Source organism: Leuciscus leuciscus (assembly GCF_965113295.1).
Source record: "Leuciscus leuciscus genome assembly, chromosome: 23".
Taxonomy (NCBI): domain Eukaryota; kingdom Metazoa; phylum Chordata; class Actinopteri; order Cypriniformes; family Leuciscidae; genus Leuciscus; species Leuciscus leuciscus.
This window is the reverse complement of record NC_138747.1, coordinates 2,347,032-2,363,537: the sequence shown is the minus strand read 5'-3', so window position 1 is coordinate 2,363,537 and position 16,506 is coordinate 2,347,032. Positions and strand designations below refer to the sequence as shown.

Here is a 16,506-nt window from a genome sequence, read left to right as displayed (position 1 = left end):
TAAAAACATCCATGAGCATCAAACTTTGCATGTCTCTTTTCTGTTAAATCAGTGTTAGTTCCTTTAGCATGGCGTCATAACCTGAAAGTGTTGCGTAACTCTCTCTCTGTCGGTCCTGTAGCAGAGACCCATGCGGCGACGGTTCGAATCTCCCGGGATGTACTCCGATGACGACGCGAACAGCGACGCGTCCAGCGCGTGCTCCGAACGCTCCTTCAGCTCTCGTAACGGTGCGATGCCACATTACCTGCGTCAGACGGAGGACGTGGCCGAGATCCTGAACCACTGCGCCAGCGCTAACTGGTCCGAGAGGAAAGAGGGGCTCCTGGGACTCCAGAACCTCCTGAAGAGCCAGAGAGTCCTCAGGTACACGTGAGATCAGCTACTGGTGACTATGAAGAAATGTATCCATTATAGGGTTCGTATAGGGCGCTTAAAGTACTTGAATTTGACTTTTTAAAATTGAAGTCCTGGAAAACCTCTTGAAAACAGCCATATTTATGAAAAGTGCTTGAATTATTAAAAGACAATAAATGCAAAAGTAGTGTTTAATTTAATCGATAAAAAATATTTTCACGCAAAATCAACGCTGCGGCCCGTCTGATATAGATAAAGAGCAATTTCACATGGCTATGAGCGTGATATTGCTCGTATAAATATCCAAGAATATGATACAGCTTTCATTCTTCAAGTCAATCATATATTAATGGGGGAAAAATCAGTTTGAATGAGGAAAGCGATATCTTTGTCACAGTATCCTTTCAATGGTTAAAGTTACGGCAGTCATTGCATCTGCTGCACTTTATTAGTACCATTTTGTTTTATTGGTTTATTTTTATTAATCTACTAACCTTTTTTAGAATTTGAAAGATGATAAAGATATTGTTTGATAGGCTAGATCTCTCATTGTAGTTCTTGAAAGCCAAAAAGGTAGTGCTTGAAAAGTCCTAGAATTTAATTTTATAGGATCTGCACAAACCCTGTAATTACACTTTATTTTGATGGTCCACTTTAGACATTCTACTAACTATAAGTAACTTTCATTAGAGTGTTAGTAGACTGTTAGGGTTCAGGTTAGTAGAATAAGTTGACATGTAGTTGCAGAGTTACTTATAGTCAGTAGAAAGTCTGTTGTGGAGCATCACAATAAAGAGTTAGCAGATATTAAACATACAGTCTACTAATACTCTAATGACAGTTAGTTGACATGTAGTTGCAGAGTTACTTATAGTTAGTTTTACGCTTTTATCCAAAGCGAATTTTTATTAGTTTTTGTTTTTTAAATGTCTTTATAGTTTTTAATATTTTTTTTTTCATTTCAGTTTTGGTTTTAGTTATTTATCATGTTAAACTTAACTTAAACTAAACTAAACTTTATTTTATTTTATTGCAGGTAACGTTCATTTTATAAAGTAATGAATTTATTATTTTTTAGTTATTTTGGTATGTGAAACTAAATGAAAATGAGAAATCTTGCCTTGGCAACCAGCTGAAATAAAATGTTTAATTTATTATATTAAATGTTTGTTTTAAGGTAAAGTTTATTTTATAAAGTAATGGATTTTGTTAATAGGACTTTTAATTTGCCATTTTTGTAGTCCTTTGTAGTTTTTCTGTTACGCACCGAAAATACATGACAGAAAAACTACAAAGGAATACAAAAATGACAGACAAGACAGGAAACAGGAACAGAACCAGGGTAAATGCAAATTAAAAGTCCCATTAACAAAACACAAAGCCAGGGGATACATGGGGATACATAACAGTTTTAGTTAACTATCATAACCCTGTACCATTATCATTGATTCAGTTTTGATATGGAAAGTGAATTATTAATGTAAACTGTCTCTGTGTTTCAGTCGTGTAGAGCTGAAGAGATTGTGTGAGATCTTCACCAGGATGTTTGCAGATCCTCACAGCAAGGTGACATTTCATCTATGCACATTACTCAAATAACTTGAGATGTTTATGTTTGTTATGACTTCTAATGCTAATGAATTTTGTTTTTCTGTATGTTCTGCTGGTGGTTTGGGCCGATGCATCAGAGAGTAAGTGTTTAAACCTAAAAATACCATAAACAAATACCTTTTAAAAACCTTGGGGCGTTTTCAATATTTATTTAAATAAAAGTACATCAAGTTAAACTAAATGAAAATAAGTAATGTTGACTTGGCAATTATCTGAAATAAATGTTTATTTCAGTGCTATTTTAGTATAATGTGCTGCTCTTTCCTCTCAATAACAACATAAACACGCGGTGAGAAAACAGCAGTTCAGAAAGCATCTGATCATAGCGATGTGGATGTGTTTGAACCAGCTCTGAGATTCGGCACTCCAGTCTATTAAAGTCACGTTTATTTATATAGCACGTCATACAATAGATTACAGTATTACATGTGAAAATACAGTGTCTGTGTTGCTTTCAATTAGAATTACACTTCAATTTCTACTGTAAAGCAGAACAGAGGAAATTAACCGGAGAAGATTTTCTCATCAAAGAGGGCGGAGCCTACCTATTACATCATCAACACGGGCCAATGGGTGTTCGAGGGTGTTTAGTAGCCGGAGCGAACTTTTCCAGAAAGTTTATTTTGGCAAGCTGTTTCGATCTCCCAAAACAAACTCCAAACGTACTTCGTTTTGGCCTGATTTTGTCCGAAATGACATCACACTTCGATTACGATTGAAGTACATCGGGGTCTTACACCGTGTCCTAACCAGACGCGATACGATAAGATTCCAGCGACAAATAATGTGTATGTCCACACTAGACGCGACGCGACTGCGAGATGCGTCAAAATCAATCAAAACCCACAGCCAATCAGAACAGTGTGTGGGCGGAGCCAGCCAATCAGAACAGCGTGTGGGTGGAGTCAGCCAATCAGAACAGCGTGTGGGCGGAGCCAGCCAATCAGAACAGTGTGTGGGTGGAGTCAGCCAATCAGAACAGCGTATGGGTGGAGTCAGCCAATCAGAACAGCGTGTGGGCGGAGTCAGCCAATCAGAACAGCGTGTGGGCGGAGTCTCGCAGCACCAGAGAGTAATCTTGACGACACTCGCAAGAAAATGGATAAGGCTACATCACAAATATTACACCATTTAAACATAATTAAAAATACATAGGCTACTGAGTTACTAAAACAATCTTTGTCAAATAATACACTTGTTTGTTCACAGTTTGAACGTTCTTGTTTCCATTTGTTTAATTTCAAGATCTGAGGTGAATTATCCATTGTTGCTTTTACAGCTACAAAGCTGGAGCACTACATGATATTCAGAGTCACATGACACGGTTTTAACATTAAATAAAGCACATAAACAGTCCCTGAGATTATCATCGACACACTTTGTGTTTGTTGTTCGTCGCGTCGCGTCGCGTCGCGTCGCGTGTTGTTAGGACACGGTGTTAAGTTTTAGTTAACTTTAACAATCCTAGTTCACACTGATTGATGAGGATGCAAGACGTCCATCTGACATGAACCAACAGTTCAGACGGAATAAAAGAACGAGTTCTGTGTCTGCAACATAAAAACACATTTTATAAATGTGTGTGTGTGTGTATGTGTGTGTGTGTATCAGGTGTTCAGCATGTTCCTGGAGACGTTGGTGGACTTCATCACGTTACACAGAGAGGAGCTTCAGGATTGGCTGTTTATTTTGCTCACGCAGTTGCTGAAGAAAATGGGGGCCGATCTTCTGGGGTCCGTCCAGGCCAAAGTCCAGCGAGCTCTCGACGTCACCAGGTCTGAACCCCCTTCACTTCAGTTCGGTCTGGATATAAATGCTATTTCTAGAGTTTTTGTTTATTCCGTCCGTTTCTTGTGTTTGGTTTTCACAGGGATTCGTTTCCGTACGATCAGCAGTTCAACATCCTGATGCGGTTTATTGTTGATCAGACGCAGACACCAAACCTCAAGGTTGGTCAGGTCTTTATGTTCTCATTTCCTCCCTGTGTTTTCCCGCTCTGCTTCATTATGGCTGTGTCATGTGACCAGCTGACCAACACTCACAACCAGCGTCCAAAAGTAACCTCTAATATCCCATCAAAACCACCCTGTGCATCTTGGATTAAAACATTTTAATAATAATTTATGGTTAAATAATGTTAAAAGAAAATGTGAAATAAAATATACAATTTGTATTTCAATTATATTATGGAAAATGATTAATAATTTATTATAATTAAGCTTTTTTTCATTATATTATTTCATAAAAATATCAAATATATTACATTAACCAACAATGTGCAGAACATTTTCTACAGTATTTATTCATCTAGTTAACGTAGTAAATAAACAAATATGGGTGATTCTGTGTTCATATTAGATCAGGTCCAGTAAATAATATTAGCTGATACTATTGATTTTAATAATGTATTAGTAAATGTTGAAATTAACATTAGCTAAGATTGTTAAATGTTTTAGTAGTATTTTTCATTGTTAGTTGATGATAATTAATGTAAACAAATGGAACCTTATTGTAAACAATGTTATTTTAGCATCATTTAGGTCCTATTTTTTATTACTATTTATTTATATTATTTAAAAAAAAAAAATTTTTTTATTGTAATTTTAGTTAATGTTTTTTTTGTGTGTTTTGTCATTTTTATTAGTTTTTTAAACTGCCTGTATAGTTTTTATTTATTTTAATTTCAATCATTTGAATTAAAATGAGAAATGTTGCCTTTGACAAGTAGCTGAAATAAACACACGTGTGTGTGTGTGTGTGTGTGTGTGTGTGTGTGTGTGTGTGTGTGTGTGTGTGTGTGTGTGTGTGTGTGTGTGCGTGTGTGTGTGTGTGTGTGTGTGTGTGTGTGTGTGTGCGAGCAGGTGAAGGTGGCCATCCTGAAGTACATCGAATCTTTGGCCAGACAAATGGATCCGTCAGACTTCGTGAACTCCAGCGAGACACGATTAGCCGTCTCTCGCATCATCACGTGGACCACAGAACCGAAGAGCTCGGACGTCAGAAAGGTCAGTGTTCTGTTTCTGAAGGATCTCGCGCTTCGGGTCCGGATGAGACGTTGCTCGAGCTCAAGTTGAAGTTTGGTTTGTCAAAGTGAGTTGTGATGTGTCTCAGACGCTTCATAGCTGGGCGATCGAGGAGGCGTCAGGCAGGAGCTCGACTGTGGCGTCCCTGCCGGGGGAAAGTAACCTGGAGGAGAGGTGTAAGCAGGTAGCGACCCCTGAACCTTGACCTTTAACCTCCTGACTGGCTCTCCAGGTCACGCGGGCCGCCTGATTGTGTTCTCTTGGGCTTGTCTAACACTGCTGCTCTCTGCAATGACATTCAGGGTTTCAGCTGATGGTTTTGCTCTGATGTTTGGTGATCTTTAAGCATGTCAGCTGGACGCTGTGAGCGAATGATAACCGTCTTTCCTCATTTTCATTTCTGCACCACTAACACCTTTATCTGAATGACCTTTGACCTTAGGCAGTGGATGTGCCATGAATGAAAACGAGGCTGTGAGGGACAGACACACGCACGTTCAGGGCAGGATTATTATTGCCACATTTTTGATGGTTTGAAGCACGAACATTGCTAACTGGAAATAAATAGAAATAAACCTAAATATTATTATTAAAAAACAAAAACTACTAAAAATGAAATGACTAAAAAAAACCTAAATAGTTTTTTTTTTTTTTTTTTACTATTTAAATGACTTAACAAAATGACTAAAAATTAAACTGAAATAAAATTATTTAAACCTAAATAATATTTAATTTTTTATTTGTATTTTTTGTAATACAAATAAAACAACAAAAAATGTAACTGGAAATAAATAAACCTAAATAGTATTATTTAAAAGAAAAACAAAATCAAATAAAAATTACTATAAAATTACTAAAAAATTTAACCATAAATAAATACAAATAAATTAAACCTAAATAGTATTCTTTTTTAAAAACAACTAATAAAGATGACAAAGTTACAAAAAATGGAAATAAATAAAATAAAGTAAATCTAAATAGTATTATTTAAAAAAACAAAAACTAACAAAGAAAAAACTAATAAGAATCACATTAACAAAATTAAAAACATTTTTTACTGGAAATAAATAAAAATATTATTTAAAAAACTTTTTTTTTAAACAAATAAATAAATAAATAGCATATCTAAAAAAACTAAAGTTCATAAAAATGAAAAAATTACTAGAAAAGTAAAAATAAAATCTATAATAGTACATCAATAATACTAAAATAAAACTGATTAAGTTAACTTGAATTGATATGCAGACAAAACAAAACAAGAAAAAAAAATGAAATGTGATCTATGACCTTATGATCTGAACTCTATCCCTAACAGCCTTCATGTATTCACTTCAGATTAAAAATGACGTCAACCCCTCTCTAATGCCGATTGGGATGCACATTAAACTCAAATCTTATTGCAAGTCACTGAAATGTTTTTATTAGCGCTGCAGATTCCTGTAGAGATGCACCTCGCCAGGCACAATGTGATGAGTTTGAAGCAAAAAAACTGTGTGAAGTGACAAAATCTCATATTATTTGATCATTAATAAGCATGTGTGTGGAGCAGGAAGAGATCTGATAGTGGGCGGAGCTACTCAGTGTAATACAGCAACAATAAAAACTAAATCACAGACAACAATCGCTTGACAATTCTTTTAAAATGTGCATGGTTATGTATAAAGTTTATAAAAACTGAATTTAATGATGTGGGATTTTTTTCCCTCACTTAATTTTGATATTTCAGAAAACAAAACGTAATATCCCGTCATTTTGCTTGTACAGTGTCTTGATTTAAGAGTGTTTGTACTGGACAACAGGACAAAAATACTGAAGAAAAACATTTAGCAGTGCATAAATTCAGCATCTTATGATTAGAGTGAACATGGGTTCAGCTTGTGAAATTGCAGCATTATTGAGTGTTGGCCTCATGACAGTGCTTGTGTGTCTTCAGGCTGCTCAGATGGTTCTGATCGCCCTGTTTGAGCTGAACACCCCAGAGTTCACCATGCTGTTAGGAGCTCTGCCCAAAACCTTCCAGGACGGAGCCACTAAACTCCTGCACAACCACCTGAAGAACAACAGCAACACCACCACAGTGGTACACACACACACACACACACACACACACATGCTGCTCTTACTCTCCATCGCTGTACTTCAGTCTTCATGATATAGTGGGCCGCTCGCTGACATGTCTGTGTTATTTGTCAAGTCAAGTCTCCTTCATTTATACAGCGCTTTTAACAACATAGACTGTTTCAAAGGAAATTACAGTAGCAGATTGTTTAGGCTTTACAGCAGCTCTAGAATAAAGTTATCGTCCAAATAAAGTTAGTTTTGATTGATTCACTTCCGTTGCATTAGTTATTAACTTAGCGGCCGCTAACACGACACCGTTTTAACAGAAAACTTTTAATGCATTCTGGCCGTTCATTTGCATGACAATGGTGTTTAGTGGCTCGAGAACGCAAACTTTGAAACTGGTTCCAAGGTGCAAGCTTTACATAAAAAAAATAAAAAAATGTATCATCTGCGTGTAAACTTCAAAAACGTGAATATGTGAAAATATGGTCGAATTTGAACCACTGAATTTGTAAAGCGAAATAAAATGGACCGAAGATTGCCTGTCGAATATTATAGGTTGTATTTTTAAACAGAATGTATATTTTGAAAGTGAAATCTGAAAGGTGAATATGGATGATTGAATTTTTAATAATGAAAACGTGTGAAATGTTTTGAATTGAAATATTCACAGCTTAAATATACAATATGTTGAATTTCAGCCCATAAAAATGCAAGCCCTAAAAATGCAATGCATATTTTTTTCAAGTAGTGCAATTCAACAAGCTTTTTTGTTTCAGAAACATTTGTCATTATTTTACTTCCATATGAAAACGCTGACGGCGTGCACATGCATATCACGTGTTTAGTCTATAGATATGAGCGTTTGAATATGTATGTGCGCAGGCGCGTAGTCTTTCTCTACAAATTGACATTGCCAAATTACTCGTCGGGCCTGCATAATACAGAATTATTATTTTCTTTTTTAAGTCTCAGGCATCTCCCAGCAGCCCCGTGACCCGCGGTCCTCCCAGACACCCCGTGACCCGCACCAGCCCGCTCACGTCACCCACCAACTGCTCGCACGGAGGACTCTCTCCCAGGTACGTCACCCAAAACACAATAACACACATAATACATCTGTGAAGTTGTGTGACATCATCGGGACTACATGAAATCTGAGCCAGAAGAACAACGCTGCAGAGTTCTTGTACTGCAATCTATTATATTCTTAATATAAATAAAAAAATTCATACAATTTTATTGAATAAATCATCTTAAATATTGATTTAAATATATAAAAACATTCATTTTAATAACAATTTACCTTAGTGATTTACACACAAAAAAATTATATTTAATATTAAGAAAATAATAGACAATTTACATAACCGCACTGACACTGGGAACACTGGCACTATTATTGAACTGAATTGAATCAACATTGAACTGAATTTAGCTGTATAATGACACTATTGTCTTCTGTAGAACTGCTGTATAGCTAAAATTGTATTTGTTTCATAATTGATTAATTTGACAATATTGATGGGAAGTTGCTTTGAAACAATCTGTATTGTATAAAGCGCTATAGAAATAAATGTGACGACTTAATATTCTTAGCCAACTAGAGCTGCGTGATTCTGGATAAATGAAGATTTTATTGTTTAAAAATAGAGATCACGATTCTGCATAGACAACTAAACATATTACATGTAATTTACTAAAGGTTCTGACAAAATGTTGATTGCTGCAGTCTATTTAAAAAATATTTAATTCATTAAAAACACATTTTTTTAAATCGGTTTGAGTGAATGATTCAATGACTCTTAAAGACTCATTTAAATTTCACTTTTATTGTTGGAATTTCGTCCATGCTTGAATGGTTTAAAGTCATATTGAAATGCTCACAGAGGAATCAAAATTAAATTTTATAACAAGTATCCCATCTCTGAGCATAATCAGTTTTCGATTCCCAGCCCTAGTCATGTTTGCTCAGAACACGGTCGCGTCTTTCACGCTATCTTTCCTCTTTGTCTCTATCCTCCCTGCTCTCTCTTCATCCTCCTCTTCCTCTCGGCCCAGTCGTTTATGGGGCTGGAGCTCAAAGGCTTCTTCTCCTCTCCCTCCCCCCCACCCCGGCCCCACCACCCCCCCTCTCCGGGCTCATCGGAGGGCGTATTCGCCCAGGTAACACACCTCGGCCCGGGCGTCAGGACGTCGGTTCTCCTACATACTTGTCCATCTTTTCATTGGATTGGTAGTCTAATAAATCAAACTCAATGCATGACATTTAAAGGATTGTTTCGGGTTTATTTGAACCCAGAACGTTCCTTTTTTAAAGGGTTAGTTCACCCAAAAATGAAAGTTCTGTCAGTAATTACTCTCCCTCATATTGTTCCAACCCCGTAAGACTTTCGTTCATCTTTGGAACACAAATTAAGATATTTTTGATGAAATCTGAGAGCTGTCTCACTCCTCCACGATAATCGATATCTGCCATCCCAGAAGAGTTAGTAAAGACATCGTTACAATAGTCCAAGTGACTACAGTGGCTCAACCTTAAAGGGATACTCTTATACTCTCCCTTTTTTGGGAAATTTTCGGCTCATTTTACAACTCGAGTTGAACAGTTGAATTTTACCGTTTTCGAATCCATTCAGCCGATCTCCGGGTCTAGCGGTACCACTTTTAGCATAGCTTAGCATAGATCATTGAATCGGACAAGACCATTAGCATCTTTCTAAAAAAAATGACCAAAGAGTTTCGATATTTTTCGTAATAATCAAGAAACTTTGCTGCCGTACCATGAGTCCAGCAGGCGTAATGATATGACGCAGCGCCTGAAAATAGGTCTAATAGGTTAGACATAGGTTAGGTACGCCTGCTGGACTCATGGTACGGCAGCAAAGTTTCTTGATTATTACGCAGGAATGAGAGTATAGTTCCTAGCCATATCAGCCTAGAAAATCGCAACTTTACATTTTCCGTCGGTCTTAGTACACGATGTAACTACAGAAGAGTCAAGTTTTAAATAGGAAAAATATCGAAACTCTTTGGTAATTTTTTTGAGAGAGATGCTAATGGTCCTGTCCGATTCAATGATCTATGCTAAGCTATGCTAAGCTATGCTAAAAGTGGTACCGCCAGACCCGGAGATCAGCTGAATGGATTCGAAAACGGTAAAATTAAACTGTTCAACTCGAGTTGTAAAATTAGCCTATTTCCCAAAAAAGTGGAGTATCCCTTTAAGTTTATCAAGCGACGAGAATCCATCTTATTCCTGACGATCTTGCTGCGTTCTGAATTATGGGAGAACTTCCATTCAAAAAGGCTGAAACTAATCATTTCAAATCATAAGGTTTCCCTACAAATAAAGCTGATCCGTCAGTTTGACTGGATGAACTGTCAATTTTCCTTCATGATTTATTTTCAGACATCATGAAAATAACGTTATACTTGGTATTTTAACGTGATGTTATAACAAGAATATCTATGGCTTGAGCTCTTTTCAGTCGCTGCTTTCTTTTCCTCATGATTATTTTCTTTTTTCCCTTTGCAATCCGCTGTAAAAGAATGAAAAAGGACAACATATACTGCACATCTGTGGTCTGTTCTCCCGAATTTAATTTACGATATATTCCATTAATAATTCACTGGAATGCACGAAGAATTATTCTCCTCAAATCCTCACGTCTTTTTCCAGGTTTGTTTTCACAGGAAAATGCGATTTATAATCTGTCAAAATGACGGAAATCACTTTGAAATAGTGTCACGTAATTAAGACAACTTAATATAAATTAAGGCAACATAAGTTACATAATACAGAGATATATTACTACATATTATGCGCTTTTGGGGTTGTTTGGTCTGTTGAAAGAACCTTGTTGATGCTTTTACACTTTTAAATGTCCTTTTAATGTTGGATGGTTGAAGGGTGAGTAGAATAATGTCATCTCATTGTGACACTTATTTAACGTATTGTGTTCATAGAGCGAGCGTTTCACTGATGGTTTACAGCTTAACGGAAGTTACACCCATAATTCTCGCAAAGCATCATGGGGCGCAGGAATAAGGTGGATACTTTTTCATAATGACTTTATTCAACTCTTCATGTTCTTCTGTATGGGCCTGAGAGTGAGTTCACGTAGTGAACGTAGGCTCACAAAAAGTATTCTCGTCGCTTGATAAACTTACGGCTGAGCCACTGTAGTCACTTGGACTATTTTAAACAATGTCTTTACTAACTTTCTGGGCCGGCAAGTTTACATAACATAGAAGCCTATGGAGGAGTGATCCAGCTCTCAGATTTCATCAAAAATATCTTAATTTGTGTTCCGAAGATGAACGAAAGGAACAACATGAGGGTGAGTATTGAGTATTTTCGGGTGAACTAACCCTTTAAGTCGCGACGCTTCAGGCAAAATCATTGTTTTCTCATGCTCTGGTCAATTTTGAGGTTTTGGCCTATTTTGCTTCCATTCTTCTTTCAGACTAGTGGAAAGAAAACATCCAAAATACACATTTAAGTGTACATGTTTAAGTTTTCATCTGTAGATTTCGATCACAATACATGTCTTTAAAGTCAGAAATCTCCACTTCAGCCGCTTTACTCTAAGTGAAAAAAAAAACTATATCAAAATGTATTTAAAATACATTTATTTCATACTAAGTATACTGCAAATCCATCAACATATTAACTGACTATCGCTTGAGACTTAGTGATATACATATTATAATTAAACTTTATTTGGAATTCTTCTTTATTGCACAATGCACATTTCTTAATATTAAGCCTAACGTGTTTACTGTCACTATTAGTCTTTAAATACAGGATATTTAAAGAGTACCTTGCATTAGTTCTACTTTAGCACAATCATATATACTTCAGTATATCTTTAGTTGAACCTCAGCACTATTTCTGGATAACTAAAGTGCATTAAGTGCAAAATTAGTTGTTCCAATTTACTTTAAGTATACAAATTTAGCATACCAAAAGTACAATTGCAGGGTATTTATATTAAGCACATAAATATGTAAATGTGTTTGTAGTGTACTTAGCATAAAATAAATGTATTTCAAATACATTTTAGTATATTTATTGTTCACTAGGGTACACACACCAAACTTTACAGTATCTGTATTTATTACAGATAACACTTTATTCCTAAAACATGGTAAAAATGTGTGTTTTTCTGTCTGTTGGCAGTATTTTCTGATTTATGGAGTAATAAAAAGAGTGTAAAAACCTTTAACTCTAATATGTCAACAAAATCAAACATGGATTTTGAGCCTGGCTTCATCCAATCAGTTCAGGTTTCTGATTAGATGCTGCCTCATTTGCATATTTAAACAACATTTCAGAAAATAAAATAATTGTCTTAATGTACTGTGTTGATTAGTTACATTTTTTAATGTAAAATTTTTGCGAAGTGAGAATCTGTCCCACATTTTCATCACTTTTGTGACGTCTCTCTGTCTCTCATCCACCCGATTTGTTTTGTTTCCGCCGCTTTGCTTCATGGGACTCGTGGCGAATGCAGAAGTTTGTCAAGCGTCAGTCTGTCCGTATGAAACATCTAAGATGTGTCACTTTTCCTTTGCAGCTGAGCACAAAACACATCCATCTCGTCTGTGTGCCGTCCTGTGTGTGTGTCATGTGCTGAAATCAGTGTGTATGGAGTCACACCTCTCTGTGTGTTTACAGCATGCTGGAGTATGACACTGAGAACATGAACTCGGAGGAGATCTTCAGCTCGTTGAGAGGCGTAACCGAAGCCATCCAGAGCTTCAGTTTCCGCAGTCAGGAAGAAATCGAGCCAATCAAACGTGACGGCAAGAGGGAAGATCCGGTGAGTACGACCGCCTGTGAGATTTACATTTACATTTATGCATTTGGCAGACGCTTTTATCCAAAGCGACTTACATTGCATTTTAAGGTACACATTTACATTCTTATCAGTTCTTGCTTTCCCTGGGAATCGAACCCTTGACCTTGGCGTTGCAAGCACTAACACTCTACTGTTTGAGCTAGAGGAAATTAATTAAAGTTAATTTAGTTTTGACTGAAGCTGAAAAACTGTTAGCAGCTTCTACCCCGCAACCAGCAATGGATTAATTGTTTATAATAAGTTTCAGCAACTTTCAATACATAAACAATGTGACTACATCAAATCCATACATGAAAATCCAGCTTTTAATGTTGTTTATGTGTCTATGTGGTGTAGGGATGTGCGATATTGACAAACAATTATTTCTCAATATTTTCTGGGAATTTCTCGATAACGATTATTAGACGAGTATGTTTATTGTGTTGGTACTTTAGCAGGTTTAGGACTGTCGTGGACAGCCGACTCCTAAAGCTTTTGATATTCTTCATACTCTGGGCCCTATCTTGCACCCAGCGCAATTGACTTTGTACACCGACGCATGTATCATTCCTATTTTGCATCCGCGCAAAGCGCGCTTTTCCCTCCATAGAAGCACGTCGGTAAACTAGGAAATACACTTGCGCTCCCGGGGGCGGTTCAGCGCAAAAAAGGAGGCGTGTTCCGGCGCAAACGTTCCTTCATGCTATTTTGATGGTTTAGAAAACAATTGCGCCACTAACCAGGAAAAAATTGTTTAAAGTCAGTGGCGCGTTGCGTATGTTATTCATATGCTATTTTAAGGGCGCATGCTTGGCCATAATCAATGTAGCGTGTGCACAACGCGCACTTTGATTCTCTCATCTACACAGAAGCAGCAGTTTTCATTTTTGTAAATCATACATTATTACGATAGATAGATAGATAGATAGATAGATAGATAGATAGATAGATAGATAGATTAGACAATTTATTATAAAAGCATACATCTAGCTTACACATTTACCCAAATTATCATACGCCTGTTTAACCAAAGTTAATTTGGGTGGGTTTCTCCACCGGTCTCCTCGGCTGTGAACCGCTCCTGGCGCGCGTCTGGCAAACCCGCCGTTATAATAGCAATCCGCAATGGAAAAAGCGCGTCTGCTCTTAAAGGGAATGTGAGATGACGCTCTGATTGGTTTATTTCACGTTACGCCCAAACCACACCTATGAATAATGAAGCTACTTCAGACCAACCCCTTTTAGATTTGCGCCAGGCGCAAGAGGCATTTATCCCGCCGGTATAATAGCAACAGCGCCCAAGACCCGCCCACAAAGTTACTTGCGCTTTGCGCTTGACACTTGCGTTTCAGATCGTTAAAATAGGGCCCTCTGTGTGGTGGTCAGTTCACAGCAGTGATAGAAATAATTTTTTTCAATATGTTTCAATTGATTTTTACCTAATATGGGCATTTTTACCTTTATAACGCCATTTTTTAAACCTAATTATATGCATGCATCATCTTTTGTGTCAATTTCATAAATGTAATCAAATTCAGTTATAAAAATAAGACACAATAGGGCTGTTACCAATCAAATGAAATCAGTATCAACAAAATTCATCTTTGCAATATTGAATATTGATATTTAAAATGATTTAAAACAGGAAAAGATGCTTTAAATGTGAAATTGAAACCGCCAGTAGGTGGCAGCAAGTTACTGTTAATAAGCGAATCGTTGAGATTCAACCGACTCATTCAACCGGCTGATTCATTCAAGGAAAGAAGCATTGACTATCTTAATCTATCCTAGTCAACTGATTCGTTCAAAAAGCTGATTCACTCAGTAAGGAAACACCGCCGTGTGTGGCTTTGTTTTGAACTATTTTCGTTGGCGAAATAGAGCAGAAACAGGCAATATGGTGTCTAAAATGTAAGTCACTAAATATTAACTTCTTGTTTATTAAACTTGTATAAAATCAGAATCACATTTGTTATCATGCTGATATTTGGAGAAAAACTGCACTCTTTTGATATTTATTACTAAATGATCATAAAGACTAAATCACTCTAAATGCGCACCCGCACTAGTCTAATCTACAAGACTACATCACGTAGAGTATGTGTGTGTGAGGGATAGGCGATACTGTCAAATTGCACATCGTTAAAACAACAATTACGATATTATCGCAGACGATATATATCGCACAGCCCTAATGTGGTGTTTTTAATATGCTTTAAGACAAACTATAAGTAAATTCAGAAGTCAACACCATTGCTGAGTATTTTCTGCTTAAAGCTACCTTGTAACCAATCAGATCAACGTGTGATCGTCAACGAGTGAGTGGAGGCGGGGCTAATTTGCATATTCATAGAACCGCGTATACTAAATGAGGCAAGGGTGTCGAGTTACATTCAAGATATTTGAAGAAAAACGTCTAAATATGTAATTTTGGTGATCAAAGATGAGTTTAAAGAGATACTATTGTTGACTACAGGGGGACTTTAGCAATAAATAAAAAAAGTTTAGATGTTATAATCACTCAACAGGTTGAAGTGATATAACCATGTTTCTCATTCAGACCGGTGTGGCGTCGTCTGGTGTGGATCCTCGTCTGGAAGGAGGCCGGACGGCGCTGGACAACAAGACGTCATTATTAAACACACCATCCCCTCGATCGTTCAGCGGCCCGTGGACACGCGAGTACAACCCCTACAACTACAGCGACATCAGCGCCTACGAGAAGGGAGCGCTCGCCGTGTTCGACGACGGGGAGCAGATCCGAGAGGGTAAACGACATCTAACATCTACTGGAGAATCTCCTCATGGTGTTCACAGAAACAGGCCAACGTCTTTGGGTTCTTCTTTCAGGTCGTCAGCAGGACGGTGGAGAAAACAAGATCATGCATCCCAAAGGGTTTTCTGCAGGTATGAGGATGTGTTGAACTGTTTGAAGAGCTCAAGTCAGCTGCCGTATATGAAAATCTCATTTAATATCTCTCTAGATAATGTATAAACATGCCAGAACAGATTTACCATGAGCTCTGAGGTTCTTAAAACGGATAATTCACATATTTCGGGCATTAAGGCAACACACCCCAGATGAATTGGATAACATATTTAAAGTCCCCCTGTAGTCAATAATTTGATCCGTTAAAAGGTAACTCGCCAAAATTGAACCTAGGCTCTTTTTGTTAATCTACCCGAGTCAAACTTTCGTGTAAAAGCATAATTAGAATGGAAACGCCACTCTTAAGATTGACTGTATTTTCGTTTTAGGTCAAAATGCCTTTTGAATGGGAGTGCATGGGGCGCTTCTATGATAGCATCAAAATCGCTATTTTTAAAACACTAAGAAGGCTTGACACAACATGAAACTGTGCTGGAAGTATCACCAGGGGCTCTACACATGAACTCCAGCATTGACTACATTGTTTGTGTACACAGAGTTTACTAAAAAGAAAGATTTTGTACGACTCACTTTGTAGTCGATCTCCGAATGCAACATAATGAACTGACTCCATATGAGGATATGAATATGCATGATAACTTAGTCACTTATTATTATTATTTGAATAGATATTGCCATGAGATAAGTGTTTAAGTTATCATGCTTTTCATTGAAA

At 37.0% G+C, this 16,506-nt stretch overlaps 1 protein-coding gene across 1 annotated transcript in view; it reads left to right on the top strand.

The window, feature by feature from the left end:
- Nucleotides 1-16,506, top strand: part of LOC309488022 (CLIP-associating protein 1) — a 77,121-nt gene that overhangs the window by 54,901 nt on the left and 5,714 nt on the right. The window contains exons 27-37 of the mRNA XM_082156046.1: nt 122-366; nt 1,860-1,923; nt 3,580-3,743; nt 3,839-3,917; nt 4,830-4,973; nt 6,925-7,071; nt 8,025-8,137; nt 9,117-9,221; nt 12,739-12,883; nt 15,462-15,669; nt 15,752-15,808. Coding sequence (XP_082012172.1) covers nt 122-366; nt 1,860-1,923; nt 3,580-3,743; nt 3,839-3,917; nt 4,830-4,973; nt 6,925-7,071; nt 8,025-8,137; nt 9,117-9,221; nt 12,739-12,883; nt 15,462-15,669; nt 15,752-15,808 — 1,471 coding nt within the window. The remainder of the gene's footprint in view (nt 1-121; nt 367-1,859; nt 1,924-3,579; nt 3,744-3,838; nt 3,918-4,829; nt 4,974-6,924; nt 7,072-8,024; nt 8,138-9,116; nt 9,222-12,738; nt 12,884-15,461; nt 15,670-15,751; nt 15,809-16,506) is intronic.